Genomic DNA, 15,104 nt, shown 5'->3' on the forward strand with positions numbered 1-15,104 from the left:
AATAAAGGCCAACATTCAACTTGCCTTCCCTCTGGCCCACTGAACCTGGTTGCTAGATTTTCATTTACTGTTACTTTCTGTAAATGTAAACTTGTTTTGCTTCACCTTTTCAGTCTCTGTAGATTTCTATTTTTCTGTAATCTATTTTAGAACAAGAAACGTCGCGAACGCCGAGATTTATTACGACTACAACTATTGAGGATATTTGAACTTCTGGCTGATGCTGGCGTTATAAGTGACAAGTAAGTTTGCAATAAAATAGCTGAAGTAAAAAAATTAACAACGTTTTCTAATATGAGTCAAATAATTGAGTCCTCAATCATAGATACATGATTGGTGCTCTTGAGATGCCTATCACAATCAGTAGGACTCAAATCTGGTTTGTAACAATGGAAGTGTATTGATGACATTTAGCAATGAAAGGAATAAAGAAGGAGATAGAGGGGGAATTCATACAGGGTTATGTTACCAAGGAAGGTAGCAAAATAATATTATAAATGAGCTGTAAATATAAAGGCAACCAGGTTGTTTTCTAACCAAAAGAAAAATTTGAAAAGCTAACTGGAAAATTCAGATTAACCTCTGATAACTGGCATAACTGACTTACCTCAATTGTGCCTATCTGGAAACAACGATACCTTAACAATTTGTGCAGTTTCAGAAATCCAGCTATAGATTTATGCTATCTGCTGCTAAGACATCTTGAGCTACCATGTAACATAAAGGCACACAATTGAAAGTGCTGACTACTGCACTGTGGGCCTACCTTCAGCCCCTTCCAAGTGTATTACAAAGCTGACTTATCAAATGCCATTGAGTAGCAAACAAAATTGCTCACTTTACAATCACACCACGTGACATTTTATCACTCATCATAAGTGATAAAGTAATAACTCCTAAAATAAAGGCCAACATTCAACTTGCCTTCCCTCTGGCCCACTGAACCTGGTTGGTAGCATTTTGTAATTTGTGCACTCAGATCCCCACATCCCTCTGTGTTGCAGCTTTCTGCAGTCAGACTTCTTTGGTCCTGTACTCAAACTGTCTTGCAATGAAGGCCATCATACAATTTATCTTCCAAATTGTTGGATGCCCCTGCCTGTTTGCTCTCAGGCAGGCATTTATATTATATTTAAGTAATATAACATGTTTAAAAATAGCTTCTAACATTTTCCCTGTGACAGGTGACAAGTAACTGGCCTTAGTTCCCTGCTTTCTGTCCACATCGTCTTCCTTGCTAGCCTGTCACTTTTTTTGTCTTTGTCCCATCATCCTTTAGAAATGCTACCATGTGCAAGTATTGTTAGAATTTTCCCAAAAACTGCAAGACATTTTACATCTGTTTTTCAGTTTTTTTTTGTTAATCCTTCAATACCCTTTAAATATAATTTAGAGCTTTCTGCTCCTACCACAGGTCCACATATTCAGATTTGCTGTTGGAGTGATGAATAATTATACTAATGAACTGACACCAGAAATCTGAGGATCATTTGAACATTACCATTCTGGCAAGATTTATAGAACTTTTTAACCAGTTTACGTACAATTAAGCCAATAGATAATAATTAGCCCTATTATGTTTAAATAAATTGTTGAAAACAAATGTCTTTAGTGTTCAACTGCATATAAACCTCAGCTTTCTTTCTATTTACTAGTACTAATGGAGCTTTAGAACGGGATACTTTGGCACTGGGAGCCCTGTTCTTAGAGTACGTTGATTTAACCAGGATGCTATTGGAAGCAGAAAATGACAAAGATGTTGAAATTCTAAAAGACATACGAGCACATTTTAGTGCAATGGTAGCCAATTTGATCCAGTGTGTTCCAGGTAAAGTCATTCTACCTGTGCTATTGCTTTTCTAATTTGAGGCATGGTTGTTGATTTTTATTGTGCCCTTGTGGCAAGTTTTGCCTTGAAAGAGTTTTCCAAAAGTAAATTTGTCTTTTATGTGGTACTTACTAACAAAAGGTCTTTAAATACTTCAAACAAACAAAACAGATTAACTTGCTAGCTTTACATTTTTAACAGAGATCTTTAACTATAGAGAGCACACAAATTTAATTTGGGGACTTGTTGCTCACCATTTTCTAGTCACTAATTCAACTGGTTAGAAAATTATTAACAACATGCATCCACAGTTACAAAGCTCATCCCTGGTAAGTTAGGCTTCTAAAGTCAGAAAATTATCTCTTATTTTTAAATGTAGCTGTGTATAAATTATAAACAGTTCTTAACAAACCAAGTGGGAATATAATACATTTTTGAAGGTGCTTGCATATTTATAATTAATTTAAACATCTTTTCTCATGTTCTTCAAATAGAAAAATAGATTAGATGTATTTTAAATACTGTCTTATGTTACAATTATTAATACGTCCAAAATAATTTTGTTTTGAGGTAGCACCACTGTGGTGCAAAATTGATGTTTCTACAATTAATATGAAGGAAAGGAAATGTATTTTTGCACAGTTCTCTAAATTATCCTTGTTTACATCTCTGACCATCAATCTATGATGAATAAAATATAAGAAGGAGAATTAAATTAATTGAGTTTAAACTCCAAGGTTACTGGAACTGTGTTTTGTGTATGTAAAGAGTTGGGGTGAAGGCAATTGAACTAGACCTGACTTGTTAATTTGTGTTAATAAATGTTAGTTAGCAACCATTACTGTGCATAAATGGTTGTAATGCTGGAAATATTTTGGATTTTTGTCCAACAAGACAAACTTTGGAAGCAGACTGTTCTGCACATGTTCAATTCCAATTTTACTTCAACTGTGTCAAGATCAAAGGTAGATTTGTTTAAAGTCAGTAAATGTACATTGGTGATATTCTTCCCATACTTGAGGGATAAAAAATATTCTTGAGGATAATGGTGTTGGATGATCACTTAATTGTATGTCGTTATTCAGACCATTATTTTACTTATTACTTGAAATCAGTTGAAGTCCATTGAGTTTGCTGTGCTATTCCAGTTAGTCACTACAGTCTTATCTTTTAAATTCCTGTGTTTGTTAATCCCAAATAAGTATCTGTTTTAAACACTCCAGTTGATTTTGAATGCTAGGGCGCCTATGAAAGCTAGTTCATCATTCTCTTCGTTCCTTGTGTGAAAACATTTTACTTTGATTCAATTTTTAAACATCTTTTCAAAAGTTTAATGCTGTGCCACAGAGGAAAGAAAACTCCTGTCAATCCTCTTCAACCCACAATACAATGTCCATTTGATGCAATTCTATAATTGGATAACATTTGCTGGATAATCCTGAATGTGCAAAGAATTACACTGACAACCAATTTAGGATTGTCAGTTGGGCTTGCAGTGTGGTTATACTTGTGTGTACTGGAAGCTATATGTATTAACACACAGTGCCCTGTTCTTTGCAGACAGAAAGAACAAGTAAATGCATGGCTCTTGTTTCAACTCAAAATAGGTGACAGCCTGGTTCATTGACTGGTTCAATTCTCAGTATAATCCCTGACAATTAGAATCAACCTGCCTGGTTTAAAATTTCTGATGACACAGAAATAACCTTTTATTTACGTGCTCCTGCAATCCTACATGTTGCTTCTGCCAATTAACTTATCATTTTTTACTTCTTCTGTAGTACATCACCGTCGATTCCTATTCCCACAACAGAGTTTGCGTCATCATCTTTTCATCTTGTTCAGCCAGTGGGCAGGGCCTTTTAGTGTCATGTTTACTCCTCTGGATCGTTATAGTGACAGAAACCATCAAATTACAAGATACCAGTATTGTGCTTTGAAGGTATGTTTTCATTGTCTGATTGGTTCCACATTGCACTTTCTTGACTTGAAGAGAACAAAAGTTAAATAGAATTGATTGGTACTTCAAATAATATTTTGCAAAGTTATGTTTCTTCCCAGTGTGAGATTTCTTCGAAAGTAAACTTATGTTTATACAATGACCTTTACTAGCTTTGACTTTGAATTCATTATTTAAAAAATATATTTTCTAGCTGTCAACTTTGAAATGAATGTATAATAAACAACTTCTATTTGAGTGGATTTTTCTGTGGTCACTGTTGCTGACAGAAATTATTCAAATTGTCGGTCTCAACAGTGGCAAAACACATTTGTAGCTCTGCAAAAATGGCTCACAAGCAACTCACACTGATTGTCCTGTCACAATCTGATAGTGTGTAATTTGGATTGTTTGCCTGGTAGTTACCCAGTTATTTACATTGATTTAATTAGAGATGTGCCTGGTAGGCATGAAACATTCTTTTAATAGAATTATGGAATCCCTATGATGTTGAAAGAGGCCATTTGGCCCGTCAAGTCTATGCTGATCCTCCAAAGACCATTTCACTAGTCGGGTCCCCTACCCTATCCATGTGACTCTACATTTACCATGTCTAACCCACTTAGCCTGCACATCTCTGGTCACTACAGGGCAATTTAGCATGGCCAATCCATCCAACTTGCAATCTTTGGACTGTGGAGGAAACCGGAGCACCCGGAAGAAACTCATACAGTCACTGGGAGAATGTGCAAATTCCACACAGTCACCGAACATTAGAATTGAACTTGGGATCCCTGGTGCTGTGAGGCAGCCATGCCACCCCTTGTTCAGGAGCATTGCCCCTTAAATCAGAAAAAAATGCCAGAATGTTAGGTCTGCTCATCTCTCCTTACCCCATCTCTATCTTCCACTCTATACAACAAATATTAGACATTTTCAGGTTTCTAACATCTAAAGGATTTACTCAAATGATTAGTGAACAGGAGAAACATTTGGCTGAATCAGCAGGAATCAAGTATCAAATCTGTTTCCCAACCCAAACCCACCACCTTCCAATTTCAACTAAGGCTGAAGTTGAGCTGGTGAGCAGTTTCCTGCTTTTTCCAGTTAACGTCGATTTTCCTGCTCCTTGGATGCTGTCTGACTTGTTGTGCTTTTCCAGCACCACTCTGATCTAAACTCTGGTTTCCAGCATCTGCAGTCCTCACTTTTGCCTTGTGGATTCATAGTCATCATTATAGTTTCCACTAATAATATGGCTTCAATCATTCACCACCCCTTCTCCTCCAGACCCCCAAGATCGGCAACACACCTGATTGATGCACCTCTTTCCCAGAGGTACACAAGTTAGCATCATCATTCTCTCCACTCCCTCAGCCCTCTTCCCCCCCCCCCCCCCCCCCCCAAATTTCCATCCTCAGTATCACCTCCTACCCCAAGCCAGTGCAGATTTACCAGTTGCTGTGGCCTTCAATGATCAGTTGCTTACCTGACTAAAGGTACAGCCTTTCAATCAAGGTGGTCTCCAGGCAGGAAACCAACTGGTAATGTTAATAACATGCTAATGGAAGTAAAGTTATTTAGAATGTGTGGGGAGAAAGCAGAGTTAATGTTTCAAGTCTGGTGACTCTTCATCAGAACATACCATATTTTTCTCACCTGAAAAAGAGTTATGGGTGGGGCCCCGAGTAGGATTGGAATGACGAATGTTCCATGTACCCTTCAAAGAAACAGGCATAACTTGTACCCATGCCGAAACCCATGGTCACACTTTTGATCTGAAGAAAGGGAAAGAAGTTGTTCAAGGTTAGGATGAACTTGGCCAGGTGAAGGACTGTGATGGTGGATGGGGATAGTTCAAGCCTTTTTATTGGGAAGAAGCAGAGAGCCCTAAGACCATTCCGATGGGGAATACATGGGTAGAGGGATTGTAAAGTCTATGGTGCAGAAGAAGCAGCTGGTGCCCATCAACTGGAAATTTTGAAACCAAAATAAAATATTAGAGGAATTTTGGATTTAAGTGGAAAAAGCCTGGATATGGGGAGAAACTATTGAGTCAAGGTTGGAAAAGATAAGTTCTGTGGGGCAGGAACAGGCAGAAACAATGGGCCTGCCAGAGCAATCCTTTTTGTGGACTTTGGAGAGAAGGTAGAAGTTGGCTGTATAGGATTGGGAAACTGTGAGCTGGGATGCTGTGGGGGGAAATTCCCAGATGCGATAAGGTTGCTGACAACCGTGAACACAATGGCCTGATGCACAATGATAAGCGTCATGATCAGGAGAAGATGAGAGGAGGTGGCCGAGAGATGGCACTCAGCCTCTGCGATGCAGGGGTCAGTACGCCAGACAACAACAGATCCACCCTTATCAACCTGTTTCCATATTTCATCAGTTAATATCAGTGTCATTCAAAATCATTTCCACTGGCTAATGACTGATGGCAAGTGTCCATGATTAAGCAACAGATTGCACTTTCCTCTTGTTGGACATTTCCAAAGTCACACTACCAAACAGGCATGCATCCAGTACCAGAACAATGTAAGATGTGCTGAAAGCTCAATTAGCTGGTACAAAATTGAATAAATGGAGTCCTTACCTAGTTATATAACAAGTCCTGACTGGGATTTCTGGATTTTCCAGTATTTAAGAGGACTAAACAAAAATACTGAAAATCCTCAAAAAGTGAAATAAAAATATAACATATTGGAAATACGGAGCAGCTTAGACGCTATCCATGGAAAAAGAAATTGAGTTCATTTTTTAAACTGATGACCTTTTCAAATTATCAACATAACACATCTTGCTCCCTCTGCACAGATGTTGCCTAACCTGCTGCATATTTCCAGCATTTTCTGTTTTTATCACTAATTCCACTCAATTTCAAAAACCTTGCCTTTGGCTACATACACCTATTACATGCTGGTGACCACACATCCTTACTGCACCACAACTCCTTTCAAACCTCTGTGTATCCATGAATGAAATGTGTACAGTCTTCACAGCCTCATTAATACTTGGTGCTCAATATGATTTATGCTGACTGATTTACTTCAACTTCATTTCTTTGTGTTTACCCAAAATTAAATATATCAATCTCAGTCTTGACAATTGCAAGACATCATTTTGTGTGAACAGAGTTTAATATTTCACTGTGAGTCAAAAATATTCTCCTTAATTTCACTCCCAAAAGGCAAATCTTTAACTTTAAAATTGTACCAACTCATTCTCCAGATTCTGTCTGACTGAGGCTATGTGCCTCTGAAATATAACTTCTCTATTGTTATTATTCTGGTAATATTTTATGCCTTCCACTGGAATTAAAACAGGAGGCCAACAGAACCCAAAAAAATTCTAAGATCTAATTGTTAACATAAAGCTTAAACTTCTTTTGATGAGTAACTTGTAGTTGAGCTTAACTTATTTGATTAATTTTTTCTTGCCTTTTCCTCACATTTCTTAGGCAATGTCAGCTGTACTGTGTTGTGGCCCAGTGTTTGATAATGTAGGTCTCTCTCCTGATGGCTACCTTTATAAATGGCTGGATAATATTTTGGCATGCCATGATCTGCGGGTAAGGAAATTGAGGTAACTTCTTAGCACTAATGATTTCACCATTTAACATCCTTCGCACTTGGATGGTCATTATTTCTCCAAGGTCTGATTCAATACTTAGTTTTGCACAAGAGACGTTGACACCCTATATTGAAAATAGTTGAATGCTAACAAGCACATTTACTAATATATACTCCACACATTTAATCTTCTTGTGACATTGGCACAGTAATTAATCTGATTCCAAGAAATGCATCTCAGAACCTTAAAACGTCATAAGTCAAGACTTTGGATCAATCATTCGATTGTCAAGGAATTGAAGGGTTATGGGGTGCAGACGGATAAATCAAGAAGAAACTGTAACCAGGTCTGCTATGAGCCTATTAAAGAATGGAGCAAGCTTTCTGGGCAGAATGGCCTGTCACTGCTTCTAAGTCATATGTTTCCCATGTAACTTTATACAGACAGATGTGATTGCTGAAAATTGACAAATGTGAGTTTTTGAATAGTTTACACAGAATTTCAAACCTGAATATAGAAAATATTTTGTCAAATATTTTATGAGAGTGTCAAATAAATGTAATCACTTTTTCTATAGAGTATTTCTGTGGGTTTTGGATGTAAATTTGCTGGTGATATTGTATAATAATATTGAAGCAGCAAATTGAATCCTAACAAGACATGGGACTATTGCACTGTGGGGAGATATATCCAATTGCACATATAGTGGTAAAATATACCTATTTAAATAGGCCTGTTAAGATTAAGATTTTGAATTGGTATTAATTCTTGGGCGGAATTTAATTCACTCACCCCCATCTATGGGAGTAATTAGGAAATGATTAATGTGGAGTTGGGGTGTGGGGGGGGGGAGTGTGGGGGGTGGACGCGACGATGAATTGGTGCAGAATCATAGAATCAGGAGGAAAAGCAGGGAATAGAGTGCCCATTGCCTGCCCAATTCCCTACTAATTAATTCAGTATAGGAAAGATTAAGGTTACCTTCCTGTTGATGCCACTTGAAGCCTTAAATGACTGTTCAATGCCACATAGAGGCCACGTCTATACCTGGTAGACTCCCAGGGAGATCAGCCGGATGTGGCCCATTTAAAGGGGTCACCAACTGAGACGCCTGTTCCCTGACCTCACCAACATTTGCTTCCCTTCACCAGGGTCTGTTTAAGTGTCTTGGCAAGCCAAATCCCGCATTACGTCATTCCAAACATTCATTCAGCACTTGTATTCTGGGCCTGCTGTAGTACCAGCAGTGGCCATTCCTCCTCCTGATTGATTTGTAGATCTTAGAGGTAAGATCTTCACCTTTAAAAGCAAGGAATCCTTGACGACTGGTAATTATCTGCTTAAATATCATTGAATTGTTTTCAGGGCTTCCAAAAATAGCCATGATAGAGTTGCTTCAGCTTCCCAGCTGGCGGACAGGGCCCCTCCCACCAAAACTATTCATTTTAGCCCTTTGAGTCCACTGTTAACAGTGAAAGCTTCATGATACTAGATAGTTTATTTTGACATATCATCTGAATGTAATTGAAGTATTCGTCACATATATATTGAAAGTTGCAAAAGAAAAATCCGAAATGTTTCACCTTTAAAAGGTAATTTTAATGCAACTTTTCAAATTTGCCTGGAATTCATTGATGTTTAATTTAAATAATAAGTTGCTCATATGGAGAAATTGCATAGCATATATGTTTTAGAAAGGAAACATTGAGACATCTGCGTAATTGACTGGTTTAAAAAGCGTTATTTATTTATTTATATGAATATAAACTTGAAAGTTACACCATGCCATTATATCATACAAACACTATATATGTATCAAATTCCTAAGCCCATTATTCTATGAAGATGCTGAACTATTCAGATTAGCAAAAAGAACTTGATATAAGCAGTTTAGTCATTTACATAATAATGCATAAGATGTGTAATTTTTGGCCACATTGACATTTCTAAATCTTCTTTTGATATTACAGGTCCATCAGCTTGGCTGTGAAGTTGTGATATTACTGCTGGAGTTAAATCCAGACCAAGTAAACCTTTTTAATTGGGCTGTAGATCGTTGCTATACAGGATCTCACCAGTTGGCATCAGGGTGTTTCAAAGCCATTGCTACTGTATGTGGAAGCAGGTAATGAACTTCAGATAGCTAGGTACTCTTCAGTATGTACAATCCAAGCAATCAGTTCTTGTAATTATATTTTTTTTAAAACATAGAATATATGAGCAAGAGTAGGCAAGTTTAGTGCACTATTCAGTATGATCACACTGATCATCCAATCCAGTACCAGTTAAGGCAGTGCAGATTGAATGTTGGCCCTTATTTCAAGTTGGCTGAAGTATAGAGTAGGGAAGTCATCATCTCTACAAGGTGCTGGTGAGACCACATCTGGAGTACTGTATGCACTTCTGGTCCCTTTATTTTAGAAAATACATTATTTCATTGGAGGTAGTTTAGAACAGGTTCACAAGGATTGTTCCTGGTATGGAGGGATGCCTTATAAGCAAAAGTCAAACAGTTGGGACTCTACTCACTGGAATTTAGATGAATGAGAGGTGATCTCATTGAATCATATAGGATTCTTCAGGTATTTGATAAATCTGTGAAGATGTAACTAGTAGGGAACCAGTGGATTTTTCAGACTTGAGAGTATGTTCAAATATCAGCAAGTATCCTTACAATGAGTAGTGAAATATTTTTATTTTTCTTCTTAGGAACTATCCATGTGATATTGTAACACTGTTGAACCTGGTGCTCTTTAAAGCTTCTGATACAGACAGAGATATTTACGAAATATCAATGCAGCTGTTACAGGTACAAAATAACTCATGTGAAATCTATTGGAGTCTAAATATGAATACTTAAACAAGGACCAAAACTTTACCAACAAGGGGTAATGCACTGTTGTTAGTACCAAGGGTGGGTCCTCATCCCACACAAGCAGAATATGGGACCACTGTGGCACATTTTCCCAGTCAGCACCCCTCTTACCTGGCTGTCTTTGGGCCTGCCACCCTCATTAGGATGGCAGGCTGGCTATCCATGTTGCCATCTCGTTCAATTAACTCAACAGCATAATTGCAGTGGATTTATAATGTTGTGTTTTATACCAGAAATAGATAAGCAGACCCCAGCAATCCTTCCTTTGGTGGTGTCTGGTGCTGCCTGGCAGGAGGAGGTTTTGTACAAAAGGGCTGCTTCCTTGGAGAACAGAATCTTCAGTTTAGATGATCGCCTGGTAAAGCTGCTGGTCAACTGTCTCCATAACAACTAATTGCCTCCATATATGCCGGGTGACCAGTCTGCTACCAGCAAAACATGAGAGGCTTAGAAAATGGCTGTAATTGAGCCTTTCTTGATTGAATGCTCCCAACTCTGCTCCTCAAACGTTTACCAGATCTTCTGTCTCCCATCCAGAGTGTGGCCATCAGGTGACTATCTTTTGACAAGTTTCCTCATGAGCCCACTGTGTACTGGGTCAGCCTGTGTGCCACAAAAGTCATGCCACTATAAAAATGAAATATGATAGAGTAGACAATTGACATGCTGAAACTGTACTTCCAATGCTTGGTATGTTATGAAGGAGCCTGCAGCACTCAGCAGATGTGTTAGGATACATGGCGTACTGCATCCCAAGTGCATTGCAGTGTGGCTTGCCATAACCTTCACCGGCAATTAGGAATAAACAGTAAATGCTAGACTTCCTAATGACTGTCACATTCCATGGCTCCCTTGGCATCATGTTCAGCTTGCATGATGACTTCAGACTGGGTTTGCAGAACAGTGCCAGAATTTTGGTGGCTTCTGCTTGTGTTGCAGCAGTAACTGAAGCATGTCTGTCCAACTCTACTCCAATGTTTGTGTCTGTAAGTGCACTAATCTAATTGACCACCACTGCTAAGCTGGAAAACGTGGCCTGTAGGCTCTACACAATCCATTAAAGAGATCATTTGAGGCCTCAACAGCAAAATGACCCATGCAGCCTATTCCTCCAGTGAACTGAAATAAAACAAAAAAATCATGGATGCTGGAATTTGAAAACAAAAACAGAAGTGCTGGAAAAATGAAGAGTCACTTGGCTCAAAATGTGAACTCTGCAAATGAGAGACCTGCTGAGTTTCTCCAGCACCTTCTGTTTTTGTTTTCTCCAGTGAGCAATTATCCATACTATGCCATTGTTCCCTTTAGTGACTTCAGGCCAAATTGTGGTTTGTGTTTCACCACATACAGAATTTGCCTCTCAGGCAAACTTCATAGAAATGCCACGTCAGTATCTGAACAACTATAAGAGTGATTTTATTTTGTTATTCTCTGTCTTCCTGCTTTTCTGCTTCTTACTTTTCCAACAAGTGGTAACGCCCTGGTCCCAATCCCACACAAGCAGAATATGGGACCACTGTGGCACATTTCCCAGGCAGCACCTCCTTAACTGGCTGCAGTGTTAGAAAGGCTTGCAGCATCCTCCTCTTCACATACTCACCTTTCCTTTTGTGCCATAATTCACTGTTCTAACACAGGTTCCCTCAAGTATTTGCAATCATCTTCAACCAGAATGCACTTCCAATTTAACTAATGCAAGCTAGCTTTAAGTAAAACTATCTTTTCATGAACCCGAGCCCTCCACTGATGCAGAGAGCCACTCAACATTGTACATACTGCTGGTTTCATACAGCATTCATGCAAATTCACGTGCAGCAGAAAGTTGTTGTGCAGCCTGCAGCAGAAATAATGAGCCATTTTTAATTGTGCAGTAGCATTCACGGACCCTGTTTCGATTCTAATTTAGCCACTCCCATCCTAAAGCCTGATCTTCAACCCCCAACGTGGCACTTACCATCGAGGATTGACAGATGATCTAAATACTGTACGATGAATCCAGAACTCTCATTAATTTATTTATTGTTATGTGCATCCTGTTCGAGTTCATTATAACAGCTGATTTCATTATCTATTTTTGTTCTCAGATTTTGGAAGCAAAACTATTCCTGTATTCCAAAAAGGTGGCTGAACAAAAACCTGATAGTATTCTGTTTGGCACGCATGGACCATTACCTCACCTATATTCCGTATCATTGTCTCAACTGTCAAATGAGTTAGCAAGGATGTATCCTGAGCTTACACTTCCTATGTTTTCAGGTATTATCTAATTATTCATTTATGGTTTATTTTTCTCTTCTGGTGAATAATAAGTACAAGACAAAATATTCAGCTTTTATTCGGAAAACTCAACTGGTCTGGCAACGTCTGTGTAGAAAAATCAGAGTTAATGTTTTGGGTGCAGAGGCCCTTCTTCAGGTGCTTTGGACCCGAAACAATAACTCTGCTTTCTTTCCACTGATGCTGACAGATCTCATGAGTTTTCCCAGTAATTTCTGTTTTTGTTTCTGATTTCCAGCATCTGCAACTTTAATGCAGTGTTTATTGTTTATGCAATATAAATCCAGTAAAAATTAGCCTCTCACGAAATGTTTTTAATAGTATCCTTGCTGTATTTTTCAAACATTTAATTACTAAGTGAATGGGCTGTTTCTTGACGAGCAGGTTCTGTAGGCAGAAGAGTTTCTGTGTGGAGTCCATGAACTTTGGGTTTTGTTGCATAATGCAGAGATTTGACTCCATTATGGCATCATTTAATATTACACCTGAACAGAAGACAGTTTTGGCAGCCTTGGCTACCAGTTGGTTGGAGGAGAGCGCTCCACAGACCCTGCTGGAACAACTGGGAACATGAGGATGTCCAAGTCCCTGGAGATTGTGGAGGAAAGCACTCAGCTTGTCCTGAGGCTGTACTCCACCTCCCTTCACTTGTTATGTTCCCTTAAATCTAGAAATTTCCATCCAACCACTGTTAAATTATCAAAATAGGTTCAATAAGAAGTGATCAGCCTCTTGGCTAATCTGCCTCTCAGAGGTGCATGCCACCCCTTGTGCTAACCTTGTAAACTCTCAAAGTGGCTAGGTTGGAGTCCCATTTGGTAAGGTTTCTCCCCTGACCCAACCACTGGTTTTTGCGAAGTAAAATTAATCACAGAATCTCTGTAGTATGAAAGTAGGCTACTCTGCCCAACAAGTCTACATCAACCAGCATCTCCAAACAGCATCCCACCCAGACCCACCCCATATCCCTGTAACCTATGGCTAATCTACCTAGTCTGCACATCTCTAAATGTGCTAAATTACCATAGTGGACAATTTAGAATGGCCAATCCACCTAACTTGCACATCTTTGGACTGTGGGAGGAAACCAGAGCACCCAGAGGAAACCCATGCACACGCTGGAAGAATGTATGAACTCCACACAGACAGTTGCCTGAAGGCGGAATGAAACCTAGGTCCCTGGTGCTGTGAGGCAGCAGTGCTAACCACTGAGCCACCATACTGCCTACCATGCCGAACTATTAAGTCTCAATAGTTTGTACATCCAGCTGTTGAACCCACAAAAAGTTTTGCAAATGACACATAAGTAATGTGCTTTTAATCTTTATATGGAGGTTTTAAATGGAAGAAATTCAAGAAAACAGTTTTGGACTGAGGTTTAATATTAATGAATTTTCAGTTGACCTCAAAGGCTTAGAAATACAATAACCGTTAAGAGCACTTAAGAGCAAAGCAGTATTTCTTGAAAAATATGGCCTCCTTATTTTTATGTATGGGGTCTGAAGGAGCTGAAAGCTTCTCTTAATCTTAGATTTAAGATTATGGCTTATGCTGCTCCAAGCCACACTCACCACTCCAACCACCACCTCCTGTGAGATGCAGTATCAAACCCTGGTCAATACACTGACCTGCATGCCTAGATGTGCACGAATCTCTGTAACGTAGCCATAATTCACTGTTTCTGCACATGAAGCGAAGATATGTTAATGAAAGCTGACAATTAGCATGCACCATGTATGAGTCAGAAATTGACTGATACCTATTGGGTGAGTTGCTTTATAAGGAGAGGCTGGACAGGCTAGGCTTGTATCCATTTGATTTTGTATGACTAAGACGTGTTTTGATTGAAAAATTGTGTGGCGACGTGACAGGATTTATATGGAAAGAATGTTTCCTGTGGTGGGAAAATATGGAACTATAGGTCACTGCTGAAAAATGAAAGGTCACCCATTAAAAACAGAGATAAGGAGGAAGGTTTTTAGTCAAGGCTCATGAATCATTGGAACTCACTTCCTCAGAAAGCAATAGAGGCAGAATATTCGAATATTTTGAAAGACAACGGTAGGTTGTCAACCTTCCGTACAGTAGGTTGTCACCCTTTACAAGCAAAGGGTTGGAAGGTTGTTGAATTAGGCAGGAATGAAGAGTTGAGGTTAAAATCAGGTCAGTCATGTTGTTATTGCATGGTAGAGTAAGGACGGAGTGGCATTCTGTTACTCCTAATTCATATATTCATAGGTTTTCCTCTGGAAATCTACTGTTTTGATTTGTTTAAAGATAGGCACATACTGCACACAAATAGGTAGGTGCGATAAAACTCAGCTAGCCAGGCAGTACACTAAGTATTCTTTAAATATTTCCATTTTCATAAGAAACAATCATTAAAGGCGTTGCACCACCATTTACAGTTACAATTTACCTTTGTTAGCCAATAATTATGATCAACAATGAAAAAGATTACTCATTAACAGAATTGTGTTCACTCTGTACAGCTTTATTTCGGCTTTTGCCCGAAACGTTGTTTCTCCTGCACCTCGGATGCTGCCTACCTGCTGTGTTTTTCTGGTACCACACTCTCGACCAGCATCTGCAGTCCCCACTTTCGCTCAATT

The 15,104-nt window shown here is 38.9% G+C and overlaps 1 protein-coding gene across 8 annotated transcripts in view; it reads left to right on the forward strand.

The window, feature by feature from the left end:
* Positions 1 to 15,104, forward strand: part of LOC132816485 (protein furry homolog) — a 397,881-nt gene that overhangs the window by 260,866 nt on the left and 121,911 nt on the right. For all 8 annotated transcript variants that reach the window (XM_060826132.1, XM_060826128.1, XM_060826135.1 and 5 more), the window contains exons 25-31: positions 151 to 242; positions 1,656 to 1,828; positions 3,610 to 3,770; positions 7,228 to 7,338; positions 9,311 to 9,465; positions 10,050 to 10,149; positions 12,300 to 12,471. In XM_060826132.1, the coding sequence (XP_060682115.1) occupies positions 151 to 242; positions 1,656 to 1,828; positions 3,610 to 3,770; positions 7,228 to 7,338; positions 9,311 to 9,465; positions 10,050 to 10,149; positions 12,300 to 12,471 (964 nt within the window). The remainder of the gene's footprint in view (positions 1 to 150; positions 243 to 1,655; positions 1,829 to 3,609; positions 3,771 to 7,227; positions 7,339 to 9,310; positions 9,466 to 10,049; positions 10,150 to 12,299; positions 12,472 to 15,104) is intronic.

Source organism: Hemiscyllium ocellatum, chromosome 6, assembly GCF_020745735.1.
Source record: "Hemiscyllium ocellatum isolate sHemOce1 chromosome 6, sHemOce1.pat.X.cur, whole genome shotgun sequence".
Classification (NCBI taxonomy): Eukaryota; Metazoa; Chordata; class Chondrichthyes; order Orectolobiformes; family Hemiscylliidae; genus Hemiscyllium; species Hemiscyllium ocellatum.